General features: G+C 44.5%; 1 protein-coding gene across 1 annotated transcript in view; it reads left to right on the top strand.

Annotated features, from left to right (window-relative positions):
* magi1b (membrane associated guanylate kinase, WW and PDZ domain containing 1b) overlaps positions 1–16482 on the top strand; it is a 296936-nt gene that overhangs the window by 242507 nt on the left and 37947 nt on the right. Inside the window, exons 13-15 of the mRNA XM_060910209.1 lie at positions 7314–7345; positions 10123–10348; positions 14571–14662. Of these exons, the coding sequence (XP_060766192.1) occupies positions 7314–7345; positions 10123–10348; positions 14571–14662 (350 nt within the window). The remainder of the gene's footprint in view (positions 1–7313; positions 7346–10122; positions 10349–14570; positions 14663–16482) is intronic.

Below are 16482 nucleotides of genomic sequence, written 5' to 3'. Positions count from 1 at the left end.
TCCAGTTCTTGTGAAGGCCATATCTCGAGAACACCCTGAGGGAATGACTTCAAGTTTGGTACAGACTTTCACTTGGACTCAAAGATGACTTGATCGGAATTCAGTGGCCAAAGGTCAAGCTGACTATGACCCTCATCCCGTTCTCGTGGACGTCGTCTCTTGAGGGAATTTCTTCAGATTTGGTACAAAGTTTCACTTGGACTCAAAAATGAACTGATGAAAATTTGGTGGTCAAAGGTCAAGTCCACTGTGACCTCTTGTTCTTGTGAACATGATGCATCAGGAACGCCTTGAGGAAATTTGAAACTGAAATGGTTCATGGAGGCAGACCACGGCAGAGCAGTAATTTTCGTCTCTTTTGGAAAAGAATAATCAGTTTTTCCTTTCTGGGTAAGTTTGCAAAGGTAGTTGTATCGCCACTCAACCCTCACAAACGTCATCTCCATGTGAATGCTGGGTTTGACTTAACTCAGAGTTGGGAAGTCTGAACTGATAATTGAGCTTGGTGTTTTCATGGTACAAAGTGTGGAACCGGAGTTTATAATGCGGATACTGGTATTTACAAAACAACGAGTTGTATGGACAGTGTGATGGATTACGACAGGGTCTGTTGATTTGACCAAAAGCAAATAAGACAAGAAATAATTTTCAAGTAATGGAGTTTTTTTTTTTTTTTTTTTTTAAGTTACCATTGCTGATGTGAGCAACCACGATAACATGCTGAACTTGTGGATCGAAAAGACCCTCCCAACTTTCTGAGTAGGAATTCAGAGTTGAGGGGTCATTTTCTTTCGGTCCCTTCTCGTCAGAGGACGGAAATTGAGTGATGTCAGGGAAACATTGCAATTTTGGGCTGTCCCAGACAAAAGATGACCAACGTGGTGATATCTTTGGTTGTGGCTCCAAAACTATGTTCCAACGTCACACTGTGAGAGAGTTTCAAAGATAGCCATCATCATGTCCTTGTAACCAAAGACGGAACAAAATGGTGCAAGATTCCGATGGCGTTCGAAATTTAGGATGACTCTCGCACAATGCAAGTGTTGCGACGAGCTGTGTCTCCTCACCAACGAATCGGAATTCAGCATGAAATGACGCGCCGATCAACTCAACATTGACACCAAACCCAAATTCTTGCTTAGCTTCATCGTTTACCACCATAGCAGCGCAGCTGGATGGATGTCGCCAACCCCAACCCCATGGAGTGGCTTCTGTTCATGGAAACAAAAGGCAGACACAGGAGCAGACAGACAGACAGCTGTCTCTGGGTTTCTGCGTCTCCTCTCAGTTGCAACGGTTTCACACAGGAGAGGTTTTAAACATGCAACTGAGGAATTGACATTCATGTTTATTGGCAAGGTGTGTGTCACCTTGATCAGAACAGATGTTGAGGAAGCGTGTGAAGGTTTGGTACCCGTGCGGGTTGACGAGCACTGCTGCGTCATTGGAAAGCTTGCTGTGTGTTGGCGCGTCTTCTTTCGCCTCACCGCGTCCTTTTAACGTTCCCATATGCTCCGTCAGTTCCAAGTGGACTGTTTCCTCTCTGCTCAGAAGGACATTCGCGGAGCTGTGAAATTGTCTTGGTGTGTATCTGAGTACTTGGCCATCGAGTATTGGCGTGTGTGTGTGTGTTCACTCTTCATACCTCAAGAGCACTGGGTCAGGCTTCATCGGTTTCCAGGGAAACCGTCTGTTGCTCCTGTGCTGCCAGATGGACCTGACCATTGGAATTCGTTCCTCACAGTACAACCCCACACACACACGCGCACACATCTCATTTAACACAGCGATTAGTTTCCACTGTGCCTGACAAGGGTCATGATGTTCCAGTTCGTGCTGTTCTTCACCCACATGCACAGTGTGAACTTGACTCCATTTCAGCCAAGTATTTCATGAAGAGAGACTCGTTTCTTACGCCGATGAACTTTGTTTACTTGCTGACTTCACCCATGAGATTCTGCTAATTAAGCTGATGTTGATGTTCCAATCAAACAAACATCAGGTGGAACATAACAGGTTAGAAAAATAAACTCTTACTTGTAACTACCCATCTGGAGTAGGTTATATAAGAGTGCACCGATTTCATCATCCAAAATAATAATAATAATAAGTTGAACTTAGATAGCGCCTTTCAAGAAACTCAAGGACGCTTTACAATTATGACAAAAAAAGGGAAAAAATAATAAAAAATAAAATAATAAATGAATAAATAATAAGTAAAAAGTCCACCAAGTAGGGGTCAGGGTGTAATTCACCAAGGTGTAGCAGCCACAGTCCCACCAAAAGGCGCACGAAGATGAGTCCCACATCTCCAGCGCAGCCGCCGCCAGCCACATCGCTCGAACACCACGCCGTGGATCCACAAAGCGAGCAGAGAAGCTCCGCCACGCACAGCGCTGGTATGTCCCAAACTGCCTGCATAGCCGCCGCGACGCCACCGAGCAACATCGCTCGGAACATCACGCCAAGCATTAAAGCACAGAGCGCTGGACAACCACGAATGCCAAATGAGCAACGAGCTCACTGCAGTCCACAGCTGGGAGCGCCGGCATCGCCCACGGCGAACCAAGGCCTGGAGGGAAACCGACGCCCAAAACTGGGTCCGGAGCTACACCACAACCGGCGGACAAAACACTCAAACATCAAACTACACAAACACACAAAGAAAGAAAAAAAAATGAAAATTGAAAAATAAAATAAAATAAAATAAAAAAAAGCTCTGGTGAGAAGCGGCAGCCAGAATGCGCACGACGTACTCTCAACCGGAAACGGAAACGGGGGAAAAAAAAAAAGCCAATCCAAATCCAAGCCAATATCTGATGCACAAGCAAGTTCTGGAGCTTTGATCCCTTTCCAACTGGAATTAAAATAAATGAGAGTTCACTTATTTATTTATTTATTTAAATTAGCAAGCTAACGCCTAGCTAAGAACACGGTCTGGAACTCTGATCACCACGAGCATTTATGACGTCAGTGCTCTTCAGTAGAAATCAGTGAGAATTTTATTTTCTTCAACTTCTCACGTCTGTTCTCGATTAAGACGAGACCCGATCTTTCTTTCAGCTCTTCTGAGGCCTTTTTGCTTGAACAATAATTTTGGCACCCTTGCCAGCGATTACTCCGTTCACCTCCGAGCAGACTGTGTAATCAGGACAGATTTCTCCGACCTTCTTTCACCCTGTGCTGGTGTCTCAAAAAGGATAAACGGTTTTTGTTGTCGCGTCGGTTTAATCTCTTGATCTCACAAAGATAAATGTGTTTGGATGTGTTGATGCATTCTCATGGCTTAGCGTTTTCCACACACCCAGTACCCTTCAGTTGTGTGTGTATTGTGGAAGAGAGAGGACACGATGGGAGTGAAATGGCTCTCCCTGTGGGTTCTTACTGTCTTTATCTGCGCTCACCTTGTGTTCGTCCTCGTGTGCGTGTTGCTGTCGGTACTGTGCAGCCCCCTGATTTGCTATCTCCTCACACCACACCTCCGGACTGGCATCTGTCTGGACAAGCGCCGTTCCTCTGCCATCCGCCATTCAGAGTGAAGAAGGGAAAGACGAGCAGGAAAAGGAAGGAAAGAGAGAACAGAAAGAGGAGGGACTTTGAACACTTCATGGCCTGTGTCTCCACTGGAAAAAAGGACGAGGGAAGCAGGATGCTGTTCGTGTGTAGGTTAATTCTGAAAAAGAAAACGAGTTCAACTTGACCGGTGTCTCATTGCTCAAGTTTTAATCGTTTTTGTCATCTGTCAAATCAAAGTCCTTCCCACGCCATGTGGCGCATAGGGCGGCGCCGATCTCCATTTCCGTAGCCCTCGGTCTGTCGCCTATTACATAGCTAGGGTTACAGTGGGGGGGCGTGTCCTCTGGCAACCGTGAGAGTTTGACTCCCCACTCGCATCTGTATTGCAGCGTGTCTTGCCAGACGGCAGTAGGTACCATTTTTATGATGGTCTTTGGCATGGGTGCCGCCAGGGGGGGAAAGGTTAGAACAATTCTAGGGGCCCAGCACTGCCATGGGGCCCTTTAAGGGGCTGATAATATGCTTTTAATGATTTTAATAAGACTTTTGAAATGACAACAATGCAATATTCCATCTGGTAAAATGAGCTAATTGAACAAGGTTGTCTATTTCTTGAGTTCTTCAACATATTGTCATTTAACCCTCCCCCTTTTGCGAAATGGTACGGTCCAGTTCTGGTAGAAGCGCGATGCGTTAAATCTGTGTGCTGATCAGTGCAACGCTACTTGCTGCTGTGTCGCGGTGCAGCAGCCAGCCAGCCAGCAGTGGAGTGCGTACAGTCTATGATCGCTAAATATGAAGAGTGGCTGTCAAAAACGTAAAGAAAGGCAGCTGAAAGCTGAGAGGGACCGGAGAGGCAGGCAACTGGTCACTCAGTTTTTCCCAAAGAAAAGGTAGCTATCGCTCACATGTGTGTTCAAAATATCAGCGAATGGTAAATGAATGGTATAAACGTGGTTGGATTAGCCTATCAAGAGAACACTTTTACAGTTTGTACAGTGACATTTTTTCCATTTTAATAACTGAACTGACTTGTGTGATAAACAAGATGAAATATTATGTTATGCTGGTGCTAATAACTAGTGCTAATAACCAGTTTCATAACTAATGGGGTGCCCTAAATATGCACAGATTCAGCCTCAGGGGACCTCCGCCCTACCAAACCACTGAACCCCCCCTTTGGAGAAGGAGGTAAGCAGCAATACAACCCATAAATGCTTTAGGATTGAAGTTTTTAATGAGCGAGCGCCGTATACAGTTTTCTAGATTAAAGTGTTGCTAATGTAACAGACGTTGCGTTGTGTTGTTCACCAGTCTTTTTATTCTGAAGAAATGAGACACAAATGCACTGCTGAGGACGGGCTGCAAACGTCCAGTGGCATTGGCGCTTTATTTCCAAAACGAACTGAAAGAGGCCAGCGCCTCGTTCCCATAACTACCTGCGCTCTTAAAGGGCCAGCGCAGAATTTCCCCACCACTACACACAATGGCAAGTGGAAAAAAAATAAACCCGTTACACTAATAACGGACACCAGTCAAGTGTTTGACATGGTTACGTGTGTGGAATGTTCACACGTTCTAAACCATTGGTTTCAACCATTGGCTAATACATAAAATGTAATAACAAAGTCACAAACTCAAGGTCCATGGGCTATCAAAAGTGAAATAATGACAATAGTGCAATTGTGACGAGGGTGGGCAAAGTTGGGGGGCCCAAAATTCTAATCTTTCACGGGGCCCAAAATTTCTGGCGGCGCCCCTGGTCTTTGGTATGACCCAACCGTGAACAGAACTCGCGATCTCCCAATCGAGAGGCGGACACGCTAACCACTAGGCCACTCGCCGGTGTTATGTCATCTGTCCATCAACACTATTTCCACTCCATTGAATGGAAGATTTTACATGAATGTTGATAGTTTGATGCAGTAATTTATACGACTTTCTTCGAGCACGACCCCCTCAGCTCTCCGGAGCTATCCACTTTGGTCCTCCCCCCTCGACATTTTTGATACTGCCTACCTTTCTGGAAAGCGGTCACCTCTCTGGGCCCCTCCCCCCACCTCTGTCGATGTTCGAGAAGTTTTTTGCTTCCTTCTCAGCATTCTGGAGTTGTCCACTTGGCCCTTGAGCTTTCTGCTGTGATCAACTTGGTCTTGTCCTTCAGTTTTAGGTGTTATCCACTTGGCCCCGCCCATCAGCACTCTGGCGTGATGTATTTGGCCCTGCCTTTAAGCTTTCTGGTATTATCCAGTTTGCCGCACTTCTAAGGCTTTCTGGTATTATTCTCTTGACCCTGCCCCCTCAGTCTACTGGTGATGTGATGTCCACCTGGCCCTGCCCGTTGAGCTCTCTGGTGATGTCCACCAGGCCCCGCCCACTGAGCGTTCTCAAAACCTTTGAGTTGGTATCCTGTTCTTTGAGCAGCATAACTAATGATCGTAAATGCAGCATGAAAGCGCGTAAATTGTAAACCGTAATGATAATGAGGTTGAAAGCTGCGTCGCTGTAATGCGAGTTCTGCACTCGCTGTTCATACATCATGTTGAGCGACAGGGATGATGACTCCAACCAGACGAAAGCATTTATGGAATGTGAATAAGCCATTGAGATAAGAGCTGCCGTGTGTGTGTGTGTGTGTGTGTGTCCATCCAGCAATGCTTTGCCCTTGGGACAGTTCGGAATCAATAAGCGTTCTTGCTAGCCCGGCACAGATAGAATGAGGACGGACACACACACGTTCTCAGAGCTGTCAGGTTAAAGGTTGACCATTTCACCGGGAATGAACTTGATTTAATCCACAAATAAACATTTATGGACTAATAGTACATCTTCGGCACACTTCAGAGCCCAGCTTTCTCTAAACATCATTTTTAATCAGCTTATCACGTTCAGAATGTTTTATCCTGCACTTGTCAATAAAAAAGAGAGTTTGTTATACTGCCGACGCGTCTCACCGAGGGTCATGTTGTGTTTTTCGGATCTGTTTCGTATCCTGTTCTCTTCTTACCATGGCTCTTGAAAGTATTTATCTATGAGCATGTAATTTAGGTGCGTCAACCCCCACCTCCAGCAGACGGAGGAAAAAAAGAGAGAGGGATGGAAAGGAAAGGAGAGGAGAGAAAAGGAGGGGAGCCTTGTATGTTCCCGTGGCACCGACCGTGAGGATGAGTGTGAGCGAGAGAGAGAGAGAGAGATTGTGATGGATGCACAGCAGGGGGAGGGCGAGAGAGCGAGAGGGAGGAGAAAAGACGAGCGAAGGAGAGCCTGTAGATTCGGGAGCCTTCAGGAGAGGAGGCACGAGGAGCTAGCAATGCTGGAAGATGGTCTCAGTAAGAGGAGAACTGAGTGTTGCCTATAATTTAATGTTCAGTAGCTTGGATTCCTGCTCCATGGGTAATAGATTAGAACCTGTCTGGGCTCTACCACTCTTGCGTCTTTATTTTTTCCTATTTCACAGCGTTGGAGTAGAGGAAGGGATATTTTCAAGGCTGTCTTTTGAATTTTGCATGGGTTTGGGGGATTATTCGTGGTCTGAGTGTTGAATGCTGATTGCGAGCGCTGCTTTTTATTCATTTATTTTTCACCACAGCGAGTGAGACAGGGAGAGGGAGAAAGAACGAAAGAAAGAAAGAGAGAGAGGAGGCTGTTGCTGCCTCTGCACTGAATGCTCCAGTCAGATCCGTTCAGTCTGGAATTGCTGTTGCCTGTGGGGAAGGTGACATTTAAGCGTGAGATATTAATATTTCCCTTTGTTGCTTTTTTTTTTTTGTTTGTTTGTTTGTTTGTTTTCTTTTTAGGGGTGGCTCCTGCCAAAAAAAGCCCAAAACTGGTGAGTATTTTATTTACTAGATTTCTCAGTTTCTTTCAATTTCTCAGTTTCTCTGTCTGCTGTTGCTTTGCTTTGCTCCCATTCGATTTGTGTTTTTCACTCCGTGTGTGTGTGTGGGGCTGAGGTTCGATATGTGCCAGAGATAATTGGAGGGGTTTGGATGTTGTCAGTGATAACTGTGAGGAATCCTGGGATGCCGCGCTCCGATTTCCTGGGAGGAGGGTTTGTTTGCGTTCGTCTCAGTACCAGGTTTTGAAACGTCTCTAAAGACGGAGTGGAGCTGAAAGTGCTCCAGAGCACCTCCTACAGGAGTGTGCGCGCTTAAAAGTAGTGGTTATGTCAGCCGTTTAAAAATATCCGTCTGTCTCTGACCCATATCGCTTGTGTTTTAAGGTGCAAGGCTAAACATGTTATAATTATAGAAAATTATAGAAATTATAGAATCCGTCCCATGATTACTGCATATTGATGAAACGGATATGCAATAGAGGGCACAAATGATCCATGATGTTTGATAAAGGGTTAAATGTTCGCTCTCGGTTAAAAAAGAAACACTCGGCTGTTTATTACATCCGACCATAACAGGTTTGGTTAGAGGAAGAACCTGAAAGGTGCTAGATTTAACCTAGAATTTTTTCCTCTCCATTCAAGGTTCAACGTAGAAACAACTTGCTTTAAAAATGATCATAATTAACCAACCAAAGAACCTTTCAGGAAATTATTTTTGACACTTTTTTTAAACAGCTAACAGTTTCCTAAAATGTTCTATGCGTGTTTTACCGTTTACGAAAGAACTCGTTTAGGAAGCTAAAAAGAACCCACTTTTCAACACTCTTGAAAATGTTAAATCTCAGAGTTTGTAACTCTGGAAGAACCATGAAGGGCGATGTGCAGAACCTTCCAACCAAGGGTTTACCCTCGTATTAGAACCTGATTTAAAAAAAAAAAAGATCTGATTAACATCCATCGGACCCTTGAGGAATCGTTTTTTCCGACAATCACCGGGAAAAACGTTATATTTCGAGTCTTGGACGGATTTCAGATTTCTTCAGCTTGTCTGTACAGTATGTCGAACCCTAGATCAGAGTGCTGACCATTTTCAAAAGGTTTCATGAAGAATCATCAGTCATTAAAATCCTTGGGGAACAATTCTTCTTCATGCACTGTAAGGGTGGAAATGGTTAAATCCATCACCCTGAAGGTTTCTTTGGTTTGGCTTTTCTTTGCAGAATCCTAGAACGTTGGGTTTAGCATTTACAAAAGCTTTCAAGAACTTCTTTTATCCGAAGAACCCCTGATAAATGTTTCTACTCTCTTTGAAAACAAAGTTAAATCTAGCACTCTGAAGAGTTCCTTATCCTTATCTCTTTGGGGAAACCTGTTAAGCTTTTCTGCAAATCCTGACAGAGGGTTTACCGTACGTTTTATCTGTCAAGTATTTAAATAACTAAACTCGTGAAATTTTAGCTTCATTAAGTCAGTGAATCCAGAGAACACTTAAATTAGATGCAACAGCTAGCATTTTCGTTCTGTATTCATTTCTTGGGAATACATTTGCACGACACTTCTTCGACACCGACGTATTTTACAATGGAATATCAGTACAGGGCCAAGTGGCCAAGAATGTAATCATTGGTTATCAAGTGCTCTAATGTGCAGATCTGTAGTTATAACATTGGAGGTAAAAACAACCTGATTTCACTTGCGTTCATGCTTTTATGAACAGTTTGGATCTCAGTTGGAACATCGCTGCATGCAGAGATGTCTTTTTAATTTAGTTCAGCCGCATCCAGCAATCTGTTGTTTTCTTTTACGGGATTTCCTCTACAGATATGAGAATTGTTTCGGCTTGCGCGGATTCTAGTAGGTGTGTACACAGTCGGCGACAATAATTGTGATCTTGATACTGTGCATGTGGGTTTTTTTGTCCTTCCCTCTCTCTTCACATCCTCTCATTCCGTCTGTCAGCCAGCGAGAATGCTTTATCCATCCCAATCAGGCCTCAAAAGATTTCAGGCTGGGGAAAGAAAATTGCTTCACGCCCACGTACGGTTGCAGAAACACATATGTGTGACAAATTAAAGGAAAAAGTAACATAAAGGGTGTTGGTAAGGTGCTGGGCCACTAGGAACCACCAATACAACTTCACTGCACTTTGGCATTGATTCTACATGTCTTGAGAACTGTCCTGAAGCAATGAGTGATGTTCTTCGAAAAGATAATTCCCTCAATTGTTGTTGAACACGTTCCTTCAAAATCAGCCATCGGTGTCGAGTTGGGTTGAGATCTGGTTTGAAGGCCATAGCATCTGATTTGCATCATTCTCGTGCAAATGTTTCTTCCCTGGATGAAGAAATTAAATTAGTAGAACTTATTGATTTGCTGTGCTGATTCTCTCGAAAGGGGACAAGTGGAGCCAAACCGTTCCAGGAAAAATAAATAAATGCGCCCACAGCGCAAGAGTCACTCTGTCAAGAGTCAATTTGTTACCTATAGTTCTAGCTCTGGACGTACATGAAATATATTTGAGAACGGATCTGTTGAAAGACATTTAAACAAAAAAGAAAAGTCAAGTGGATTTTTTTTGGGGGGGGAGTGTACTTGAGTCAAAATTGAGTGACAATAACAGCAGGTACTTGTGTGCCTGAGCTTCTCGGTTTGTGGAGTAGATTGCTCTTTGAACTGTTTTTATTTTTCATCTTTTTCTGTTTTCTAATTCTCAACCAACTCGTACCCACTTCATCTCCAAATGCATACTCTCATCTGAATGCCCACAGCAGCCGCTGGAGAGAAAAGACAGCCAGGGTAGCCACCGCAGTGTTCCCTCAGACTCGCCTCTCCACTCCTCCCAGGCTCCATCCACAGAGACGGCGGCCCCGCCTCCCCCCGCCCAGCCGCTGCCCGGCCTGCCACCTCAGGAGCCGGCAACAGACGGCACGCTCGCCAAGAAACCGGACCCGTTCAAAATTTGGGCCCAGTCCAGGAGCATGTATGAAAGTAGGCGTAAGTAATATGGGATTTTGGTGGTGGGTTCTTGGGAAGCTGGAGCTATATGGGGTCAATAGAATGCTGGCAAAGGGCGCATTAATGGTATTCCTTTGCATTATGCATTTTCTGATCATTTCTTCAACCTCTGAAGCAGGGTTCGGACCTTCTTGGGTTCTTTCTATCAAATTTCTTTCCATTTTAACCATGGCAGAAAAATAACGGGCTGGGAGTGTCCCTATCCAAATCATTCAATCCATATCATTTGCAGGTTAAATCCTTCGGTAATCCACGTTGGCCGTCTTACTAACCTCAGACTTCTCTTCCACTTACTCCATCTGTCTAAAACTCTCTCCAAAGCCTGTTCTATAGTCATAGTGCAAATGTATCATGATGTACTATTACAGTCTCAAAAGCACCAGTGTGGGCAGGAACTTAATCAAAAGTCTGCATTTCAAAGTGAACTGCTGAACACCAGTGGACCCCCAAGTGCGGTTCCTGTTTGTATAACGATGCAGGGCCATGTTAGTGTTTCAGTTTCGAAGGATAAAAGTGACCTCAAAACCTACCAAGCAAAATAACGAGCTCCCAATTTGAAAAGTGAGCTTGGCATTAGCGTTCATGGCTTTCAAATCTTTCCGGTGTCTTCAATACCGAAAAGCCACACCCACGATCAATTTTTTCCCTCTCGGTCGGTTCCATGCCTTTCAGGATGATTTTCCGGCACGCTCTTCTTCGTATCGTGCAAGCTGTTGTCGGTGATGTCGGATCTTCTAGTCTGCCAGTGCTTCCATTAGATCCATCGATAACAACATGGTCTGCCATAATCTGAGGTGTCTGCATCAGGCGAGTGCTTCATTTCCTCTTTGCTGATAGTCGAAACTTCTCTGGGCTGCTTGTGCGTGTCCAAAACAAGCATGGGGGATGTTTCTTGATTGGTGAAGTGTCAGTTCAGTTGAAGAACCTGAGAAGCATTGCTCTGTTTCAGTAGATTTAATATTGTAAAAATCACGATTTGTAGTATGTCGATTGTAACAACTCCCCATTCGATCGCTTACTTAACTCCAGCACAATGAGATATCGTTAAAAATACGGCTCTGCAAAAGATCTCAAATCTCTGTGAGAATCTGCTGTGTGCTTTTGCTGTCAGGGACCATTATATTGCAATGCTCTGCTGTCCACACTCTGTGTAGTTATAATTAGCCTTCCCTATGATCTGACCCTTTAGAACAAAGGTGCCAGAAATCGACCAACACTACACTCGCTCCCTGGGCCAATTATACCCTCATCCTTTTATCAGTCTCCTTTTACGCATTAGTGCCCCTTAAAAATCACGGTCCTCTGACAAATGTCCAAATAACTGATGGAAGTTGAAGATGCTGAAGTCCCACATTTCTTTCGTTTCTGCGTGCTAGACAGGCAAGTCGGCTAATTAGCCGGAATATCCTTCACCCGTCGGCAAGAAATTGCAGGAGAGGATGCATGGTTCTCCGGTCTGGAGATGTCAGTGGCTAATCATTCCTCCAGTGACCCCTGCTTTTATGCAACTCTTTCATTATTGAACGCTTTAAAGCGAAGGGGAGTTGTGACCGGAGGCGCTGCCCACGGATCTGAGCAGGGGCAGTGAATCAAAGAGGACCTGGGAGATAAAATAAAGAAAGTAGTGAGAAAGTTACTTCTGAGACAGCTTATGTTGACTTTATTATTGCACGAGTACATGATTTGGAGTTGTGAACCCACTGAAACATGAGGTCTCCCTCCAAGAACAGCCGATCTCCGTGCAGGAAGATGTAATTAGAGATGGATCAATTATTAGATTGTGCTTGATCGCTGCTTTTGAAGCCAGCCAGAAGTCTGTAAGCTGTGCTTTCGCAGCTGTGAGAGGGAATAACCGAGTTCAGCCTAAACGCACACAAGTATCATTAAGTGAATGGAAGCTGAAAGCTGGGGCGAACCATAACGGGCAATTTGGAGACTCATTTCTGCACCTTAATGGAAATTGAATGATTTGGGAGAAGTGACCACTCCCAATGGCAGCCATTTTGTATGGTGTGGGAGTCTCTGAAGTCACGGCCTCTTATTGCCTGGGTAATGGACGTTTCAAGGGTTTAACCTAGCCTCGATTTCCAGCTTGCTGCATCACCTGCACTGGGAGCAATACTGCCAAGGAACTGGGGAAAGCAGAGCCTTTTTCAATCAATTTCCAGTTTCCGTTTCCTTCCAGTGATTCAAAGTCATGACAAGGTTGCATTTACGTCTGGCCATTTCAGACAATCCAACACACTGCAGATTTCGGACATTATCGGTAAACTCGCCACTTTTATAGTCCTCTTTATCAGAACCTCCTTTCCACCGTGAGGCCAAATGTTTCTGAACGTGTATAGTAGTAGATCTAGCAGTGCTTCCATTTTGATTCTGTTCGGCACGGGATGATTACAAACCGTACTCGGAGTCTATTTTTTTTTTTTCTGTACAGTTCAACAACCGAGTTCAGCGCACTTGAACCTTTCATGATGTAGGCACTCATTGATTGGTCTTGCATTTCTGGCACTTTGTGGAGTCTTCTGCCTTTTCTGGCATGTCAGCTTAACACAGAGAAATGCCAGTGAAGCTCATTGCCGTGGTCAGCGGAGAAAACGCTTGGACTAATCAGCATCGGGACCAACAAAATAACACCTCCAAAGAGGCTTCTGATGATTCACTCGACAGATTGCAGCCCAATCTGCTCTTGTTCCTGGTGCTCCCATATTGCTTCCTGCTGCACCAACTCGAATGTGCAGAATGGACGCAAATCCCTTTATCTAATCCCATGACTCTGTCAAAGAGTAATGGCCATTCCAACAAGTAGGTTTGATCACTGTAATAAAGCAGGACTCTGTGTTTTGATGTTTTTAAATCTCCGCATGACAGTCGAACATTTCTGACCACAGGTCAACCGTCAACGCCTCTTGCCTTCACTTCGGTCCTCGGCTTGAGCGTCTCTTGGATCTCGAATATTCATTTTAATGCGTAACCCCCTGGCGATTTGTCAGTTTGCTTCCAGCACACATCTGTAGATCGTTATTCCAAATGAAGTGAAACTGATACCACATGAGTAACCATGTGTTTGCAAGGTTTCGTTAATTGTCATCTTGGAAGACGTTGTGAAATTTCAGTCACATCATGACGGAACCATATGGCCAAAAAAAAAAAAAAATCAGCACCCAAACAGTTGACATCCAATTGGTGCATCTTGATGGATAGTTCTGGTTAGTCATCTCAGCTGGTTTGACAAGCAGTGATGGTTGATGATGGGTATTCCTCTGGTTTGAACCTCAAGACCAGCAGCTAAAGGGGGATCAAGCAGGTTTACTGCATAAAAGAAGTCCAATTTGGTCTTTGTCCTCCAAGGGTGCTTTCATCCCTGTTAATCCAGTTTGTGAGTCAGAAACCGAGCAAAATGTTTGCTGCTTGGTTTGGCTTGTTTTCTCACTGCATGGAAGTCACCACAAAGCTAATTGGGGCTGAATATGTACTGAGTTTGTTGGTTGGAATTACAACGATAAAGAAAAAAAGATGGATAAACATTGATCACGTAGACCATGGAATCAAAAAACGATGAGATAATTAAACAAGTATAGCAGAAAATATTTTGTGTCTCGCATCCAGAGCTTGTTTTTTTTCTTTGTCGGTCCAGATCTCAAGAACGCACCACAGATCGATTCATACAGACAAAACGCAGTATATGTGAAAGTACCCTAAAATACCTGTTTATTCCAAAATTACGTTCATATTCAGAGCAAGGTTAGGTCTTATCCCATGGACTGGGTTCTTCAGTCATTCGCAAAACCCGAATGTAAATTAATTACTATTCCCGTCGCTATATGAGAAGCCTGAATAAATAAGATATATGTAGCGTTATACTCTTTGTTCATTTCTGCGAGTCCATTATTACTTCATTCAGGCTGCAATGATTTACAGGATCATTTTCACAGGGTAATAGTTGCCGCTGCAGGCCTGGCTGTCGATTGTAAGGCCTTCTGAAAAATTGAACCTGACCATAATTCTGATTGGGTCCAACCCCAGGTGCAACTGTTAAAATGATGACATTATTAGCCCCGCTGCCACTTTTTTTTTTTTAAAACTGGCGTTCCTGGCTGCTGCTGAACTTGAGAGCGCAGAACAGTGGGAATGATTAAGTCCATTTGCGTCATGCAGCAGAAGAATTGACCGTGGCCTTGGGTTATTCATTCCTTTTCAGTGCCAGACTACCAGGAGCAGGATATCTTTCTGTGGAGGAAGGATACAGGCTTCGGTTTCCGGATCCTTGGAGGGAATGAACCAGGAGAGCCGGTGAGTATATTTTTTTTCCTTTTCATATCTTTTATTTACAGTGCTAGTATGCCAAAATAGTATAAAATGACACTGTGTCACTGCTGTCGTAACTCGGGGAACTCTTATGCCGCTTTTCCACTACAAACGCGGCTGAGCCGTGCCGTGCTGAGTCGGGCTGAGCGGGGCTATTGAAGTTGCATTTCGACTACAACCGCGCTGAACCGTGCTGGCTGGAAGTGGGTGGACACATTGGGTGGAGTTAGCGAAAGTGGGTGGACGTCACGTGATGTCGTTAAGCAGCGCAAACAGTGACATCAGTGACAGTGGCGGAACAAGTCAGAGCCGGGCCGGGGGCGGGGCAAATGACCGGGCCCTTTATTAAAGCTTATCATAACATCATTTTAGGCTACAAAATGTCCGCAACTGCGGTGTTTACCAATTTCAACACTACCGGGTGCAACTATGTTATTTAGTACATCAAGTCCTTCAAACGAACATGTAACTCAGAAACAAAAAACATTAGGATACTGTACATGGCTCATAATAAAACATCAATAGCCTACTGCGCACATTATTTGAAGGGCATACGAATGAGCGCTCAGAGTGGTGACAGGAAGAGTCAGACATAAAAGGAGGGCGGTGCAAACCTCACTGAATGCACTGTGTTTACCAATTTCAACACTCCGGGGTGCAACTATGTTATTTTGTACATTAAGTCCTTCAAACGAACATGTAACTCAGAAACAAAAAAACATTCGGCGACATACTGTACATGGCTCATAATAAAACATCAATAGCCTACTGCGCGCATTATTTGAAGGGCATACGGCGAGCCTTGCGCTCCGCGAACTCGTCCACGATGCTCTGTATGTCACTGATTCAGTGAGCTTTTAAGCGGTAGTCTCACGACCCGAATAGTAAACAATAAACATGGAGGACATGGAGTCGTTAGTGTTGCTGGTCTTGGTGCTGTGGCTTGTTGTCACCGACAACGCCAACAGATACTGGCAAGAGCGTATAGATGAGGCGAGGCGCATAAGGCTTCAGAAATTCTCGTAATTCGTAATTATTCTTCTTCCGGGTTTGCGGTGTTTACAGATCCCAGCGCGCTCGCGGGGCGTGTGTGGGCATGTGAGGACACGCCTCCTCACCAATCAGTGCACAGGGGAGTGTCTGCTCACGCCTCCAGCCTCAGTCGGCTCGCTTTGGCTCGCTTCAGCCCCACTCCAAAACGGTGCGAGTTTTAGGGGCTAAGCAGGGCTGAAACGAGCTGAGTCGTGCTGGTTTTTGGTAGTCGAAACGCGAGCCGTGTCGGGCTGAAGTGAGCTGAAGCGAGCTGAAGTGAGCTGAAAAAGGGTAGTGGAAAAGGGCCATTAGTCTCGGGGAACTGAAGCACATCAGAATCAGCACTTTTAAAGCTTTTCAATTTTCAGCGTACATATTCACACGCAACCCCACCCCCAATCATAATTATCTGGATTCTTTATTTGGCTCAATCTTAGACTTTCCGACATCAAGGTTTTCTTTTACCCCATACGTTTCCTTTTTTGTCTGATCATGGATTCAGCTGCTATTTCTTTTATTTTTCCAAGCCAATAATAAATACTTGCAGTTCTGAGTTTGTTTCAAGAAAGTGGCCACTGGGAGAGGGGAAGAAAACAGTAATGAGTTTTGGCTTTGGTGGCCTTTTGAAGAACTTTGACAAACACTGTCAAAGGCAGCGAACTGCTAAAACACAATTCCACGACACAAACCATACATCACAGACACGGCAGCAATTTTAAACAATTTGTTTCTTGAAATGAAATTCCAGGATGTTTTTAGAATAAAAAAAAAAT

The sequence above is a fragment of the Neoarius graeffei genome, chromosome 26 (assembly GCF_027579695.1).
Source record: "Neoarius graeffei isolate fNeoGra1 chromosome 26, fNeoGra1.pri, whole genome shotgun sequence".
Classification (NCBI taxonomy): Eukaryota; Metazoa; Chordata; class Actinopteri; order Siluriformes; family Ariidae; genus Neoarius; species Neoarius graeffei.
Note: the sequence above shows the minus strand (reverse complement) of the source record. Positions and strands in the feature narration are given on the sequence as shown.